The 13506-nt window shown below is 49.2% G+C and overlaps 1 protein-coding gene across 1 annotated transcript; it reads left to right on the top strand.

The window, feature by feature from the left end:
• Window positions 1–687: 687 nt before the first annotated feature.
• On the top strand, window positions 688–12622 carry si:ch211-183d21.1 (uncharacterized). Its single transcript, XM_056430308.1, has 12 exons — window positions 688–773; window positions 1535–2388; window positions 2502–2682; window positions 4224–4363; window positions 4907–5472; window positions 5882–6155; window positions 6778–6973; window positions 7899–8083; window positions 8829–8924; window positions 9326–9490; window positions 10261–10354; window positions 10636–12622. The coding sequence occupies exons 2-12, from the start codon at window positions 1569–1571 to the stop codon at window positions 10697–10699; spliced, it is 2781 nt and encodes a 926-aa protein (XP_056286283.1). The 5' UTR covers window positions 688–773; window positions 1535–1568; the 3' UTR covers window positions 10700–12622.
• Window positions 12623–13506: the final 884 nt, after the last annotated feature.

Genomic DNA, 13506 nt, shown 5'->3' with positions numbered 1-13506 from the left:
ACTCTTCCTTTGAAGTGTCACATGCATAAAGTGGTTTCCTCTTCTTCTTCTTCTTCTTCTTCTTCTTCTTCTGCTTTATAAAGTTTACACGGGGCGATGCCTGGTCAAATATAAAGACATCATCTTAGATAGTATACAGCTTGTAGGCGGTTTTTAAATATATATATATATATATCACTCAAAAAGCCACAGGATGAGTTGTGTGGTGAAAGCTACGGCTCGCGGCTCATTAGAGTTACCACTGAACGCCTCTGGCCTGGATTCACAAAGTGGGGTCAGGGGCCCCTTCAGGGCCTTCAGGGGCCCCTTCAGGGCCTCCACGAGGCTTCTTGGGATAAACTCAAGGCCGCCATCCCTTCTTTTTTTTGGTCTCTAAGAAAGCCGGAATTACACTTCATCTTCTGTATAGTGGCAATATCGACTTGTGGTTCAACTTTACCTTTTTTATTTGTTCTTCAGCTGTGGCTGGAGAAACGGTGGAGAAAAGAAGAAGAAAGAAAGAAGGAAGAGAGAAGAGAGAGAGAGAAGAGAGCTTCCCCCTGGCAGCATCAGCCTCAGCGTCTGACCGCCCACAGTCCGCCGGGGAGAAAGTGTTGCTTTGTGAATGAAGGGAGGGAGCGGCGGAGGAGGAGGAGGAGGAGGAGGAGGAGGAGGGAGGAGGAGGAGGGGGCAGAAAACTAACTTTAACCCATAAATATTTCACATCCAACCGGAGGAGGTTTTTGGACGTGCGGCCGGCGGCACACTTGGCGCGCGAAGACCGAGGAAACCCCGTAAGTCCCGCCGTGCCTCACGGAGCTCGCGCGCACCGACAGAAAGAAGCTGGACCGGGTTTCCGTTTCTCTCCGTCGAGGAGAGAGAGATGCAGAGCAGCCCGACCGTGACCGGAATAAATGTCGCGAGGAGATGGGAGATGATTCCAGGGCACAATTGAACTCTGCAGACTCTGTGTGTGTGTGTGTGAGTGTGTGTGTGTGTGTGTGTGTGTGTGTGTGTGTGTGTGTGTGTGTGTGTGTGTGTGTGTGTGTGTGTGTGTGTGCGCGCGTGTGTGTGAGAGTTGTTTTGTAGTTTTGTCGCGACGTGGTGACTGTCGGGGAAACTAATGTAGCTTCTTAAAGACGCGTTTGTCTCCGCGGCGGTGGAGTGATCCGGTGATGCGTCGGGACCGGAACTGCATCACGTGTGTCGGACCCGGTTCATTTGAGACGCTTTTCTCCATTATTTGCTCTCGCGACCCAATTCGTTCACGACTATAAAAAGCAGCGTTTCACGGGTCACGCAAAGTTTCCGTGTGCTCGGTGCGTTGCAGCGTGACTCACGCCGAAGACATCCCGGTACACCGGGACAACGGCACCGAGCAGAGGAGACTCCCGGTGTGAGGCGGGTTCTGGTCTCTGGTCTCGTCGGTTCTTGTTGATTGCGTGTCATTGTTGTCCTGACAATAGGACCTCAGTCCTGCGGGGGGATAACGCGTCACCACTCTCAGTTATTGCATGTTTCCTGAGGAATGCAACTTGTTCTCCTCTCTGTGCAGAAGCTGTCTGGTTCTCGTCGTGCCGCTGTGAGTCATGGCGGTGGGTTGGGCCTGTGTGGCTTGTCTCTGCCTGGTGCTGGTCAGCGGTGACCCCTGCCTCATCATCAGCGAGATCAACGCCGACAACCCCCGACTGGACACCACGGAGTTTGTGGAGTTGTACCACACCGGCGGCCAGCGCGCGTCCCTGGACGGCTACACCCTCGTCTTCTTCAACGGGAACGGCAACGTGGCCTACAAGGTGCTGGACCTCAAAGGCCACAGCACGGACGACAGGGGCTTCTTCCTGGTGGGCTCGGTGGACATGCTGCCCAAGCCCGCCATCCTGCTGCCTCCCAACACGGTCCAGAACGGCCCGGACGCCATCGTCCTGTACCACACGTCGGCTTCCCGCTACAGCGAGAAGATGAACGTCACGTCCCTGGGGCTGGTGGACGCCGTCGTGTACATGACCCGCCGCACTGGCGGCGCGGAGTTCCTCGCCGAGACTCTGACGCCGGGAGAACCGGCCTTCGTGGAGGACGAGCGGGCCCTCGAGGGCGACGAGTCCATCGAGAGGTGCCTGCTGTCCGAGGACCGCTGGGGCTTCCAGGTGTCCTCGCCCTCCCCGGGTCAGAGGAATAACTGCACGCCGCCCGCCGCCCCGGCGACCGGCCCCGTCATCACCGAGCTGAAGCTGGGCGGAGGGCAGGTGGACGGCTTCGTGGAGCTGACGGAGGCTCCGGCTGCCGGGCCTCTGGTGCTGGTCGTGTTGGACGGGAGGACGGACCGGGTCAGTGTGAGCGTCAGCGTGGACGCCAACACGTCCAGGAGCGGGCTGATCTCAGTGACCATCGAGAAGAACTTCATGAAAGGTCAGTGAGCGCAGGATCCATCATCGCTGAGCGACAGCTTGCTTCAGCTCTCCAGCTCCTGTCGAGCCACAACTCCTTGAACATCAGTGGCTCCGGTTCTTGTTCCTTCCCAGGAGACGAGTCGGGGGCCGTGGCCGTTTACAGCGGCAGAGCCTCCGACTTCCCCGTCGGCGGTCCGCTCAGCCGGCTCCAGCCTCTCGACGCCTTCGTGTTCGCTGGACCCGGAAACAAGCCGAGCGCCAACCTCACCGAGACGCTCATCCCGGGCAGAGAGCCCTACCAGCTCAGCACCAGGCAAGAGGCGTTCACACGCAGACGCCCCGCGGCGGGGGAGGACCACGTGTTGTGACATCCGGTGGTTCTGAGCGTCTGAGATCTCTCGTGTTGTGAAACACTGACGCGTGTTTCACTGTGGAGGGCCATCTTGACCCTGTTCCTCTTTGTTGACACATTTCTTCCTGTCAGGCGCGCGTCATCGACGGAGCGGGCCTCGCCGATCGGCTCTCGCTCGCTGACTCACAGCAACATAAATAGATTTCGACCTATTTGAGCAGACAGTTTAATTCACACCTCTCTGGTGAAAACTGAGCGTCGCACACCGAGACGTTACTTGACCACGCCGTGGCGTCGCGAGGCCGCACACATGAGGAGAGTTCAGACGGTTACAACGCTGACCACGAGGATCAGCAGTTACATCGTTCACCATGATCTCCATCATACACTCAAAGAAATGACTCATTGGATGAACTCAATTAAATTGTTGGCAGGTTTTCCATCCAATAATTATATGCAACTCCAACTCAAATTTAGCACATCAGTGCAATAAAATGTAATTAAGTTAGTCCAACTCATTTGTATCAAATACATCTAAAATAAAATAACGATATTCATTCAATTAAATTAATTTATGTTTGTCCAACTCAAAATATAAACTAACTAACTAACAAAATATGCAAACTCCACACAGAAGGAACGCCCCAACTGGGAATTGAACCCACGGCCCTCTGGCTGTGAGGCGACAGTGCTAGCCACTACACCACCGTACAGCCCTGAAAGTGTCTTCACCTCATGTAAACAACTGATTTTCAGAAGGCGCATTGCGCAAAGGGTAGTCCTCAATGAAACACATTTATTTTGAGTTGATATGTACACCATCTAACCTAAATAAATCTAATAAATGAAAGTATTCATACATTTTGTGTTACACCCATTCAATATAAATATCTTCGTTTTGTAATTGATTTATTTAAATGTGTCACCTCTAAGAAGGGCTTGAATCATTTTTTTGAGTGTACTAGCCGATCCGCTGTTGACACAAAGGTTTTTAGTCATAAATCTGAATATTTGTCTCCGGTGATGATGCTGCTAGAGGTCGATCCTGATGGGGACGTTATTGAGGGAAACAAATCGCATCACAATCCGTGTGATGGTCGTGAAGACGTTGACTCAAACTTAAAACGTCAACCTGCTGGTGAGATGTCGAGTCAGGTGATCACTGAAGTCAGTGGGATTCATCCTCTGGGAACCGTGATGGCACGGCACGCAACAGCTGTCAGAGATCTCAGTGGAGGAAGACCGACTGACTGACTTCTCCATCCCGAGAGCTACATCACTCAAATCTATGAAGAAATGTCACATTACAATTTTTTCGGGGTATTTAATATATATATATATATGTATGTGTATATATATTTATTATTGGGCATAATGATGTGCTTTTATTTACCCACTGCAAGGAATGAATGTTTCATACAACACAAACCCATTTTATTATTATAACCCAGAGAAATGAGGCTGAACTCCATCGTTGTTTCTCAATGGTTTCCTGATGTCAGTCTGAGGGAGGGAGGCTTCTACCTGAGCCGCTGTGGCGTGGCCACCTGGGCCAGAGATCCTGGCATCTTCTGGGAGGCCCCGCAAACTCCTGCTCAGCCCAACCAGTGCCCCTGGCCTAAGATCTGCCCGCACAGCATCGGTGAGTGCTTGAATTCGCTTCGTGAATTTGTATTCGATGCTTCAGATTATGGAGATGTGCGTGCTGTTCGACTTTCCAATTGTGGGGGAAAGACAAGTCAACAATCTGAATCCTTCAGTTACGAAATTATAAAATAAAGGGACATCAGGGTAATAACTCTAAATATTTCCCAAAAATTATATATTGTATGCAGTATCATTATTCAATACTGCCATACATTGCCTTAGATAAAGCTTCACTGACCATGAAATAAATATATCTACAATAATAAATATATAATAAATCTCTGGACGTCGGTATTAAAATGCGTTATAAAGCAGACTGTCTCATTCCGCTATACCCCCCCCCATGTTGCAGTCATCCCTGGAGTGTTTGCCCCCAGCTCCATCAGCTCTTCCCTGTGGATTCAATGCATCTGCCACAGTTTAGATTTGCTTATTTGCTTTATCCTCTCACAGCACATTCTAAGCTTGTCAAATCAAAGGGAAGTCAAGTAACACGATTCCTTTAATGGCCGATTGATAGCTTCCTGTTGTGCTTCAGTGGTTCCAGGAGGTCCAGATTCCCCTCACCACCTCCCCCCCTGGGGGAACGGTGACTTCCTGATCAACGAGCTGAACACGGACACGCCGGGCGCGGCCGAGGACGGCGAGTACATCGAGCTGTGGCACCCGTCGGGGCGCCGGGTGTCCCTGCAGGGCACCTGGATCCTCCTGTTCAGTGCACACAACAACCGGCCCTACAGGGAGATCAGCCTGAGCGGACACTTCACCACCTCCAAGGGCTACTTCCTGCTGGGCAGCGACCGGCTGGTGCCGGCGCCGTCCCTCCGCCTGCCTCCCAACACCATCCAGAACGGGCCGGACGCCGTGGCGCTCTACCGCAGCCCGTTCGGGCCGCCGTCGGCCGCGCAGAGGGGGATCCCCACCAAAGGCCTGCTGGACGCCGTGGTGTACCGGCAGAGGGGGTCTGACAAGGAGGCGCAGGAGCTGAGCAGAGCGCTGACCCCGGGGCAGCTGCCTCTGCTGGAGGACCCCGAGGTTCTGCCCGGCGACGAGGCGCTCAGCCGCTGCAGAGGCCTCTACCCCTACGACCTGTCGGCCTTCTCCGTACGTACGAGTTCAAAGAGCATCTGCATCAGTCACGAGAAATCATTCACAAAACGGGAGAAACGTAACGAGACGACATTAAAACCTTCATGACCTGAAACGCTCTTCCCAAACTAAGATGACTCCACCCACCTGTTGTCCAGGTGGAGGTGACAGCTGGCTCCATCCTCAGGTCACAATCCACTGAGCAGCTTCTCATGAGGCGTCAGTCACTTCCCGGAGTCTGGCTGTTACGCGGAGACTCCGGGAAGTTTCCGTCCGTATTTCCCAAACTGTTGGAATTCCTCCTGGTCTTTAAAGCAGAAGCTAAACTAATTTAGTTTTCTCCTATTTATTTACATTTAAATTGATGCCGATGTGTACCGACTGGATCTATTGTAAACGTAAATATCTGAAATGCGTCGTTCAGGTGGCTCCACCCACACCTCTGAGGGAGAACAGCTGCCCCCGCCCCCCCCCGGCCCCAGAGGGTGTGGTCATCAGTGAGGTGGCGAGTGGCCGTTGGACCAATCACAGCCAGCAGAGGGCCTTCGTGGAGCTGCACGGCCCCCCCGCCACCGACCTGCGGGGCCTGGTGCTCTCCGTGTTCGACCAGGAGCGCAGCGGGACCGTCATGGCGCTCCCTCTGACCGGCTCCCTGGACCAGGACGGGCTCTACGTGGTTGGGAATGTCACTGGAGCAGGTGAGGAGGGGGGGGGTGGGCATCGTTCAGGAACAGCCTCTTATTACCAAGACGAAGCAAATGAAGAACTGAACTCCTTCAACTTCATTCTTAATGACTCCCAATTACTCTCCCTCTCCTTTCTCTTCTTTTCTCTTGTTCTACCCATTCTCACTCTCCTCCTTCACCTCCTCCCTCTCCTTTCTCTTGTTCTACCCATTCTCACTCTCCTCCTTCACCTCCTTTCTCTTCTTTTCTCTTGTTCTACCCATTCTCACTCTACTCCTTCACCTCCTCCCTCTCCTTTTTCTTCTTGTTCTACCCATTCTCTCTACTCCTTCACCTCCTCCCTCTCCTTTCTCTTCTTGTTCTACCCATTCTCTACTCCTTCACCTCCTCCCTCTCCTTTCTCTTCTTGTTCTACCCATTCTCTCTACTCCTTCGCCTCCTCCCTCTCCTTTCTCTTCTTGTTCTACCCATTCTCTCTACTTCTTCACCTCCTCCCTCTCCTTTCTCTTCTTGTTCTACCCATTCTCATTCTCCTCCTTCACCTCCTTTCTCTTCTTGTTCTACCCATCCTCACTCTCCTCCTTCACCTCCTTTCTCTTCTTGTTCTACCCATTCTCACTCTCCTCCCTCATAGACCAGTCGTTCCCGGAGGGCTCGTCGGTGCCGGTCCGGGGGGCCGTGGTCCTGTGCTACGACCTGTTCAGCGTGTGTCGGGCCGGCACCGCTCTCACGAACTCCAGCCTGCGGGACGTCCTGATGTTCAGCGACAGCCAGCAGCTGCACTCCTCCCTGTCGGCCAGCAGAGGGAGACACGTCATCCCAGCGGCCAGGTAGAGACAGAGGAGGGAATACCTGCCATGTGGAAGCCTTCATCTAGAGCTCTGAGCTGGGCGAGGCCCCGATGAACAGACAACAACTGTGGTTCCTGCTCAGTGTTCTTGTTTTTGTTTTTCACAGCCGATTCTCTTTTAATGAGGGGAGATCACCATGGCAACTAATGCTGCAGCGCTAACCAGGGCGAGTTAAACTGTCAGGGCAGATCAAAGTAGCCTGCCTCCAAACCAGTCAATATTCTTTGTTATACTTGACAGGATTCTGGGAAGTGGCAATATTAAGAAACGTGTTGAAACGCCTTAATTCACTTCAGCGTCTATCAATCAAACCGGCATGAAGACGAGTTTGAGGGACAGAAACCTTTTTAGAGTTGTGTTGCAGGTGGAAAATGTGTGAGGTAAGCAGTTGAATCACACAATCAACGTGGGATGTAGGTGGGGGTGTGGTGGTGGGGGGGGACTCCTGACTCCTGAGGGATTGTGTGAGTGTTGGAGCAGCAGCAGCCTCCTGTTACTCCACCACTCAGGAGGAGCCGCGGTGGCTTTGCCAACACACGTGTTGCTCTGGAGAAAAGAAGAAGATGTTGTGAATGCAGGTAAACGGAGTGACTTGACAACAGGTAACCAGGTACATGAGACTGATGGTCCAGGCTCAATGCACTCGGCTTGATGAGAGCCAGACTAAACGAGTCATATGGGATCCAAATGATTCACGGTGTGAACATCAGGGAGTGGGAGGCTTTCTGTGTATTAAAGTAATAAATGTAGATGTTGCAAAATACATTCTCACCTTTTTGGTTTGCATAGCATCAGTTTTGCTTTGTGCCCTTCTAGGCAGACGTTGTGTGACTTTACCGTCCCTCTTCCAGCTGTGTGTGTATGTGTGTGTATGTGTGTATTCATACATGTGTTGCATGTGCAGGTCAGTGGAAGACGGTCCCGTCTCACTGAGCCGGTGTTCCTGCTGCGAGGCGAGGAGCCCCTCCTCCTGGACCAGCTCCTCGCCCACGCCCCACGCCACCAACCTCTGTCCGAGCGCCGCCTTCTCCGCCCACATCGACCTCTGCCTCAGGCGCCTGTCCAGTGACGGGCCGGAGCGGGCGGCAGGTGAGGCGGCAGAACTTCAACCTGTACTGACAACATGTGATTTCAAATATGCTCTCAGGATGGATGACTTCATGTTGCTCATAGTGTAAAGCTAATTCAGGCCAATTTCATTTTTGGAAAGCAATGAACATAAACAATGAAGATAAACAATGAAGATAAACTATGAAGATAAACTATGAAGATAAACTATGAAGATAAACAATGAAGATAAACAATGAAGATAAACTATGAAGATAAACTATGAAGATAAACAATGAAGATAAACAATGAAGATAAACTATGAAGATAAACAATGAAGATAAACTATGAAGATAAACAATGAAGATAAACTCGCAATGTGGGATTTTATGTAAAGCTGAACTTTTTACTTTTGTGTTGTCTGTAAACATTTTGTTCTTTTTTTGTGATCAAATCTTTTATTGGTTTTGGAGATATGCAAATGAAAAGGAACATATGTACACATTGTATGTACACAATGGTACTCAAAATACATACAAATAACAAGTTAAAAAATATATATATATACAGGTATACATGCAAAAACCTGCATACATATTGACAGATATATGCAATACTTGCTTACCCGAGTGCACACACACATACATCATGTAAATGTACCCCCCCCCCCCAATGCATCTCCAGCTATTATATAAGGGAATTACAATGATATATATTGTTGAGTGTTGCTTGAAGCCGTGGATGAGACGCTCCGTCTCTAGCAGCGTGTTCTACATTCCCTCTCCAGACTGCAGTGGCCTGATTCAGGGGTGGAAGGACGCGGAGGTGGCCGACTACCTGGAGCAGAAGTGTCGCTGTGGCATCTCTGCTCTGGCTCTCCAAGGTGAGGCACTCTCACCCTCCGGATTAGAACATGTTATCTATAAAAGAAATGATTCATCCGCTGAGTGAAAAGAAAAGAATACGGAGCGCTGCCGGTCTGAGGGGGAACTGGATGCTGCTGTTACCATGGAGTTGTGCAGTCGGGATAAGTGAGCTGTTATGTTAAAGGTCGGTTGTCGCGTCATTCAGCAGCTCAGGGACATTATTTGAAGCGGTCAGGCTCAAGAGTGACGACGTCCTGGCCATCAACACCTCCTTCATCCATCATGTTGACTAATCGTACATGATGCTCCAGATGTAAACGACCATCCTGTCCCTCGTTTCCATCTTGGACCAAGCTCACGTAGGTCCTGAACACTTCCGTATGTGGAGAGTGAACCGTGTGTCCGTCTGTTCCTCCAGGAGCCAACGTGTCCTGTGTGTCCGGCTGGCTCCGAGTGCGGGGGAGCATCCGGGCGCTGTCGGACCACCAGAAGAACCTCATCATCCAGACGGCGCACATGAAGCCCTCGTCCGCACAGGGGGGCGCGTGCGCCTCTCCGTCCACGGGCCGCTACTCAGGCACAGGTCAGCGAGGCCCGGCTGGCGTACGCTCAGCGCTGCGTGTGGCAGCCGGTTCGTGATCGCGTCGAGAAGAAAGCGAATCGAATAAATCAACTGATTAAGAGTCTGCTGTAAAAATCCAGCTTGTTTTAAGGGTCCCGAGGGGATTGTGTGCTCTACGTTCTTATTGTTTTATCTCTTGTTTTTTATTGTGATTGTAGTTATTTTTATTGTATAGCTTCTAGGATGTTTTAGTTATATGATGTAAAGTGTCTTTGAGTAATTTGAAAAGCGCTATATACATTTAATGTATTATTATTAAATCACGTTAAAACCCAGCATGGCAGCCACTACTTGGTGGTAAATCCTCTCCCAAATATGCTAAAATAATCTCATAAATTTTACATTTGATATAAAATGAAATATGTGGTTGGAAATGATGTGGTATAAAAACAAAGGATTACATGGTAAGAGCTGCCAGATCCAGCGTGGTCCCGTCGTGCAGCCGTCGGCTCAGAGTAAAGGCCCAGAGTAAAGGCCCAGAGAGGGCAAAGAAGCAGAATACCATAAATACAAAATAAATAATAAAAAATGCGGTGCAGATATGTTCAACAACGGAAATGTACAACTATATAGAAACAGCATGTGCAAATGGCAAAACCCAATGTTAAAGTTCCATCAGGATGTTTGATATGTTGTATTACGTTGTATTAAGTTGTATTACGATGTATTACGTTGTATTAAGTTGTATTACGTTGTATTAAGTTGTATTAAGTTTTCATTGGCTCTCCCAGCCTCGGCCCTGGGGCTGCAGATCGGCCTCGTCGCTGCCGTGCTGCTGCTGCTCGGCCTCGGAGCGGCTCTGTTCACGTATTTCTACAGGAGGAGGTGAGAGCTCCTCATGTCGTTCTCCTCGTCTCGCTCCGCTGGCTGCATTCTGATCTCAGATATGTCGAACTACCTCCTTACATCATGTCAACAGCACTTTATTTCTATATTTGAGTTTGCTGGAAATAATCACAAGTTTTAAGATGAAGTTGTATTCACCTTAAGAGAGAAAGTAAAGAAGTTTCACGCCAATTGATACACGGGGATCCGTTACAGCTGGAAACGAGCAGTACGTGTGTGTGTGTGTGTGTGTGTGTTAAGACTGTGGTCTCTATTCTCAGGCGCCCTCTGGACTACTACACCATGGAGTTGAGCGAGCACGCGGAGGGGCTGGCCGACCTTTAATCCAGGCGACTGGAGGTCTGGTGTGGGCGGAGGACTTCAGGCGGGAATCCGAGGTTCATTTCACCCGAGCGTAACGACTGTGCGGATGTTCTGGAACCACCACGTGTCCTTCTGTGTGTTTGGAAGGTCGACGACGACATGGCTCGTACGTTCACGGCGCGGTCGATCCGGTGATGTTCGGTAGCAGCGGTGACGCTCGGCACAGGCAACCCGCGAATTTTAAAACGATAACATATTTTTCTCAAGGTTGGTGTTCAGCCTTTGCCTATGAACGGTGCTGGTTTCTACTTTTAAATGGAAAAGGAAGATAAAAGGGAGGATTAAAAAAAAAAATTATATATATATACACTTGAGTCCTAAATGGTCATTCTTCATGACTTGTTAATGTTACTGTGGAAAATGCCTTTTAAATTAAAAAGTTTTAAAAAACCAAGCTATGCAGGAAGCAACTAAATGACCTTCATCACGTTCTCAGCTGGGACGGCGTTTTAACAACCAGCTTTATGACCCAGATAATATCCCTCAAATTCACATTTAGTCTTCAAAAGGATGAACTTCCTGCTTTGTGTTCCTGCCACTGGCTGTAAAGTCATTGAGGCTCCAGTTTGTCCCGGCTTATCTTTTCAATGTGAATGTCTTTAGCTAACTCCTGATGAGTGTCTGTAACCACTTGTGTTCGCTTACTTAAAGCAAACTGTTTACATTTTCTTGATTTGAACATTTAGAAAAAGGAATGCGAGGGAACAATTTCTTATATAAAGAGTATTTGTTTTCTAGAAATGAGAGCTTGCTTAAGAAAATCAGAACTACTTTATGTTTCCTTTTTTAGTGGCTCAGATATCTGCTGAGCCTTTTGTGCTTATTGTACCTATACATGTATTATTGGATCAGCTGATTCCTCATTTGAGGGAAAGTACAGCCGTCTGTGCTGCAGCCATAAGTGTGAAGACTCTGGATGTGTTAGTTATTCTCAGGGTGGAGCAGTTATCGCCAATCTGAAGGAATAACGTATTGTGGAACTACAGAGAATAGTTGGGTTGAGAGCAAAATGTTAAATATTTGAATTGGTTTTGCTAAATTCATTCTACTTTTTGTTTCCAATTTCTTTCTTTTTTTCTTCAAATGAAGTTTACCATGAAATTGCCAATACAAAGTGTTGTGAAATAATGTGTACGCATTGATATGCTCTATTTTTAATGTACCTCGTAATGATGCTTTTCCCTTCTGCTGTAGTGCAATAGAATACGTGTTTGCTTTAATCGCCTTAGTGAGGAAACTTTTCTGCTCAGTTCTAATGTCTCAGTACTGACATTGACACGCATTGCAAAACCCAATGAGATCAAATATATTCTCCTGTTCACACGAGTTCTGCTCCTGAGCAAAACATGTGCGACTAGATTTAAAACCAGCAACGTCATGTAAGTGAATTCTCCCCCTGCCGTTTTGTTCTGTTCATATAAAGTCTTGTTCCGTAAACTTCTATCTCTGTAGGTTGTGTGTCAAATGGTACATTTCTAAACAAAAAAAATCAAAAAGCAGGAGCAAACTGCACCACGAGGTCACATCCGTAATAATATATTGACCTGCAGATGTGCCGCCTCTTGAAATAAGAAGTGATGTATTTGCGCACTGGAGTCGCTGTCCTGACGACGGTGAGCAACGCTTCGCTCGGCGCTCGTTTATCTGCTCTGACGCCACCGAGTGGAACGAGAGCAGCTCAACGCAAGAGGAACCAGAGACGGTTCAGCCTTTGTTTAGAGACTCTGAAAAGTCTGCTGTGGCCATGCCCAACCGACAGAAGCAGGAGAGAAAGCTTCGCGTCGTCTGCGTCTCCAGATTATAAAGCGCTCTTCCAGTTCATTTCCCCCGTTTTCCATGCACTTGTAGCAGGTTTGAAATAAAAATACTTCTGCAGATTTGCAATTTGTTTCCTGTCCTCTGTCTCTGTCGCGTGTTTCTGTTGGATGCTCCACTATCATCCCGCAGTTAAGGACATAATTACTATGATGTACCCCCCCCCCTGGGTGAAGATGCACTTACAATCTGCTCTTGTATCCGTGTGGATGTGGACGGGCATCTATTTAGAGCAGGTACATTCACTCAGACTGTGGTTCACTTTGTGCTTTGCATGCATCCAGAATGATATGATTTTCTGTACTTCCTGCCATCAATAAAGTAGAATGCAATCTTCGCTCTGTGCGATTTTATCGCCGGCGACGTTCCGTGTGCGTCGCCTTCCTGCAGTCGTACTTGCCGCTGCATGAGCAACCTGAAGCTCTTCATCCCTCCACCCGAGGAAGTGCGCCTCACCTCGGCTCTCCTTTGTGGTTCAGCACCAACGGAGTCTGAAGCGTGGGGGAACTTTCAAGCCAACTTTCTTTTGTTGGTTTGTGTGTTCTCGCTGTTCAACCTGCTAACCACAGAACAGGAAGGCGTGTTGGATCGACAGGAAGGAGCTGCAGCGCTGACAGCTGCTGTGTCTTTGTGTTTCATTCGGGCGCTCGTCCTCCATCAGGTTTAAACTCGTCGAGGTTCATCCAGTTCACAGCGAGAATGACGGCGTCGCTGCAGAGCACGTCTGTGTGGGCAGCGGTTTACATCCTCTGACAACTTCAGGGAGCCCCGGTGAGTCGACGGCTTCGTGTGCTGCACAATGTGCACGCTTAACCTTTGAACCTTTCCAGAACAACTCAAACTGCCTTCAGCCACAACTGCTAAGTGTCCAGGCCAAAGGAAATGGAATACATAACATCTCTTCTACTCACCGTGCCATAAGCTTCCATGCGTCTGGCACATGTTTTACAAAC

This window comes from Pseudoliparis swirei, chromosome 13, assembly GCF_029220125.1.
Source record: "Pseudoliparis swirei isolate HS2019 ecotype Mariana Trench chromosome 13, NWPU_hadal_v1, whole genome shotgun sequence".
Classification (NCBI taxonomy): domain Eukaryota; kingdom Metazoa; phylum Chordata; class Actinopteri; order Perciformes; family Liparidae; genus Pseudoliparis; species Pseudoliparis swirei.
The sequence above is the reverse complement of the archived record's forward strand: the minus strand, read 5'-3'. Positions and strand labels throughout refer to the sequence as shown.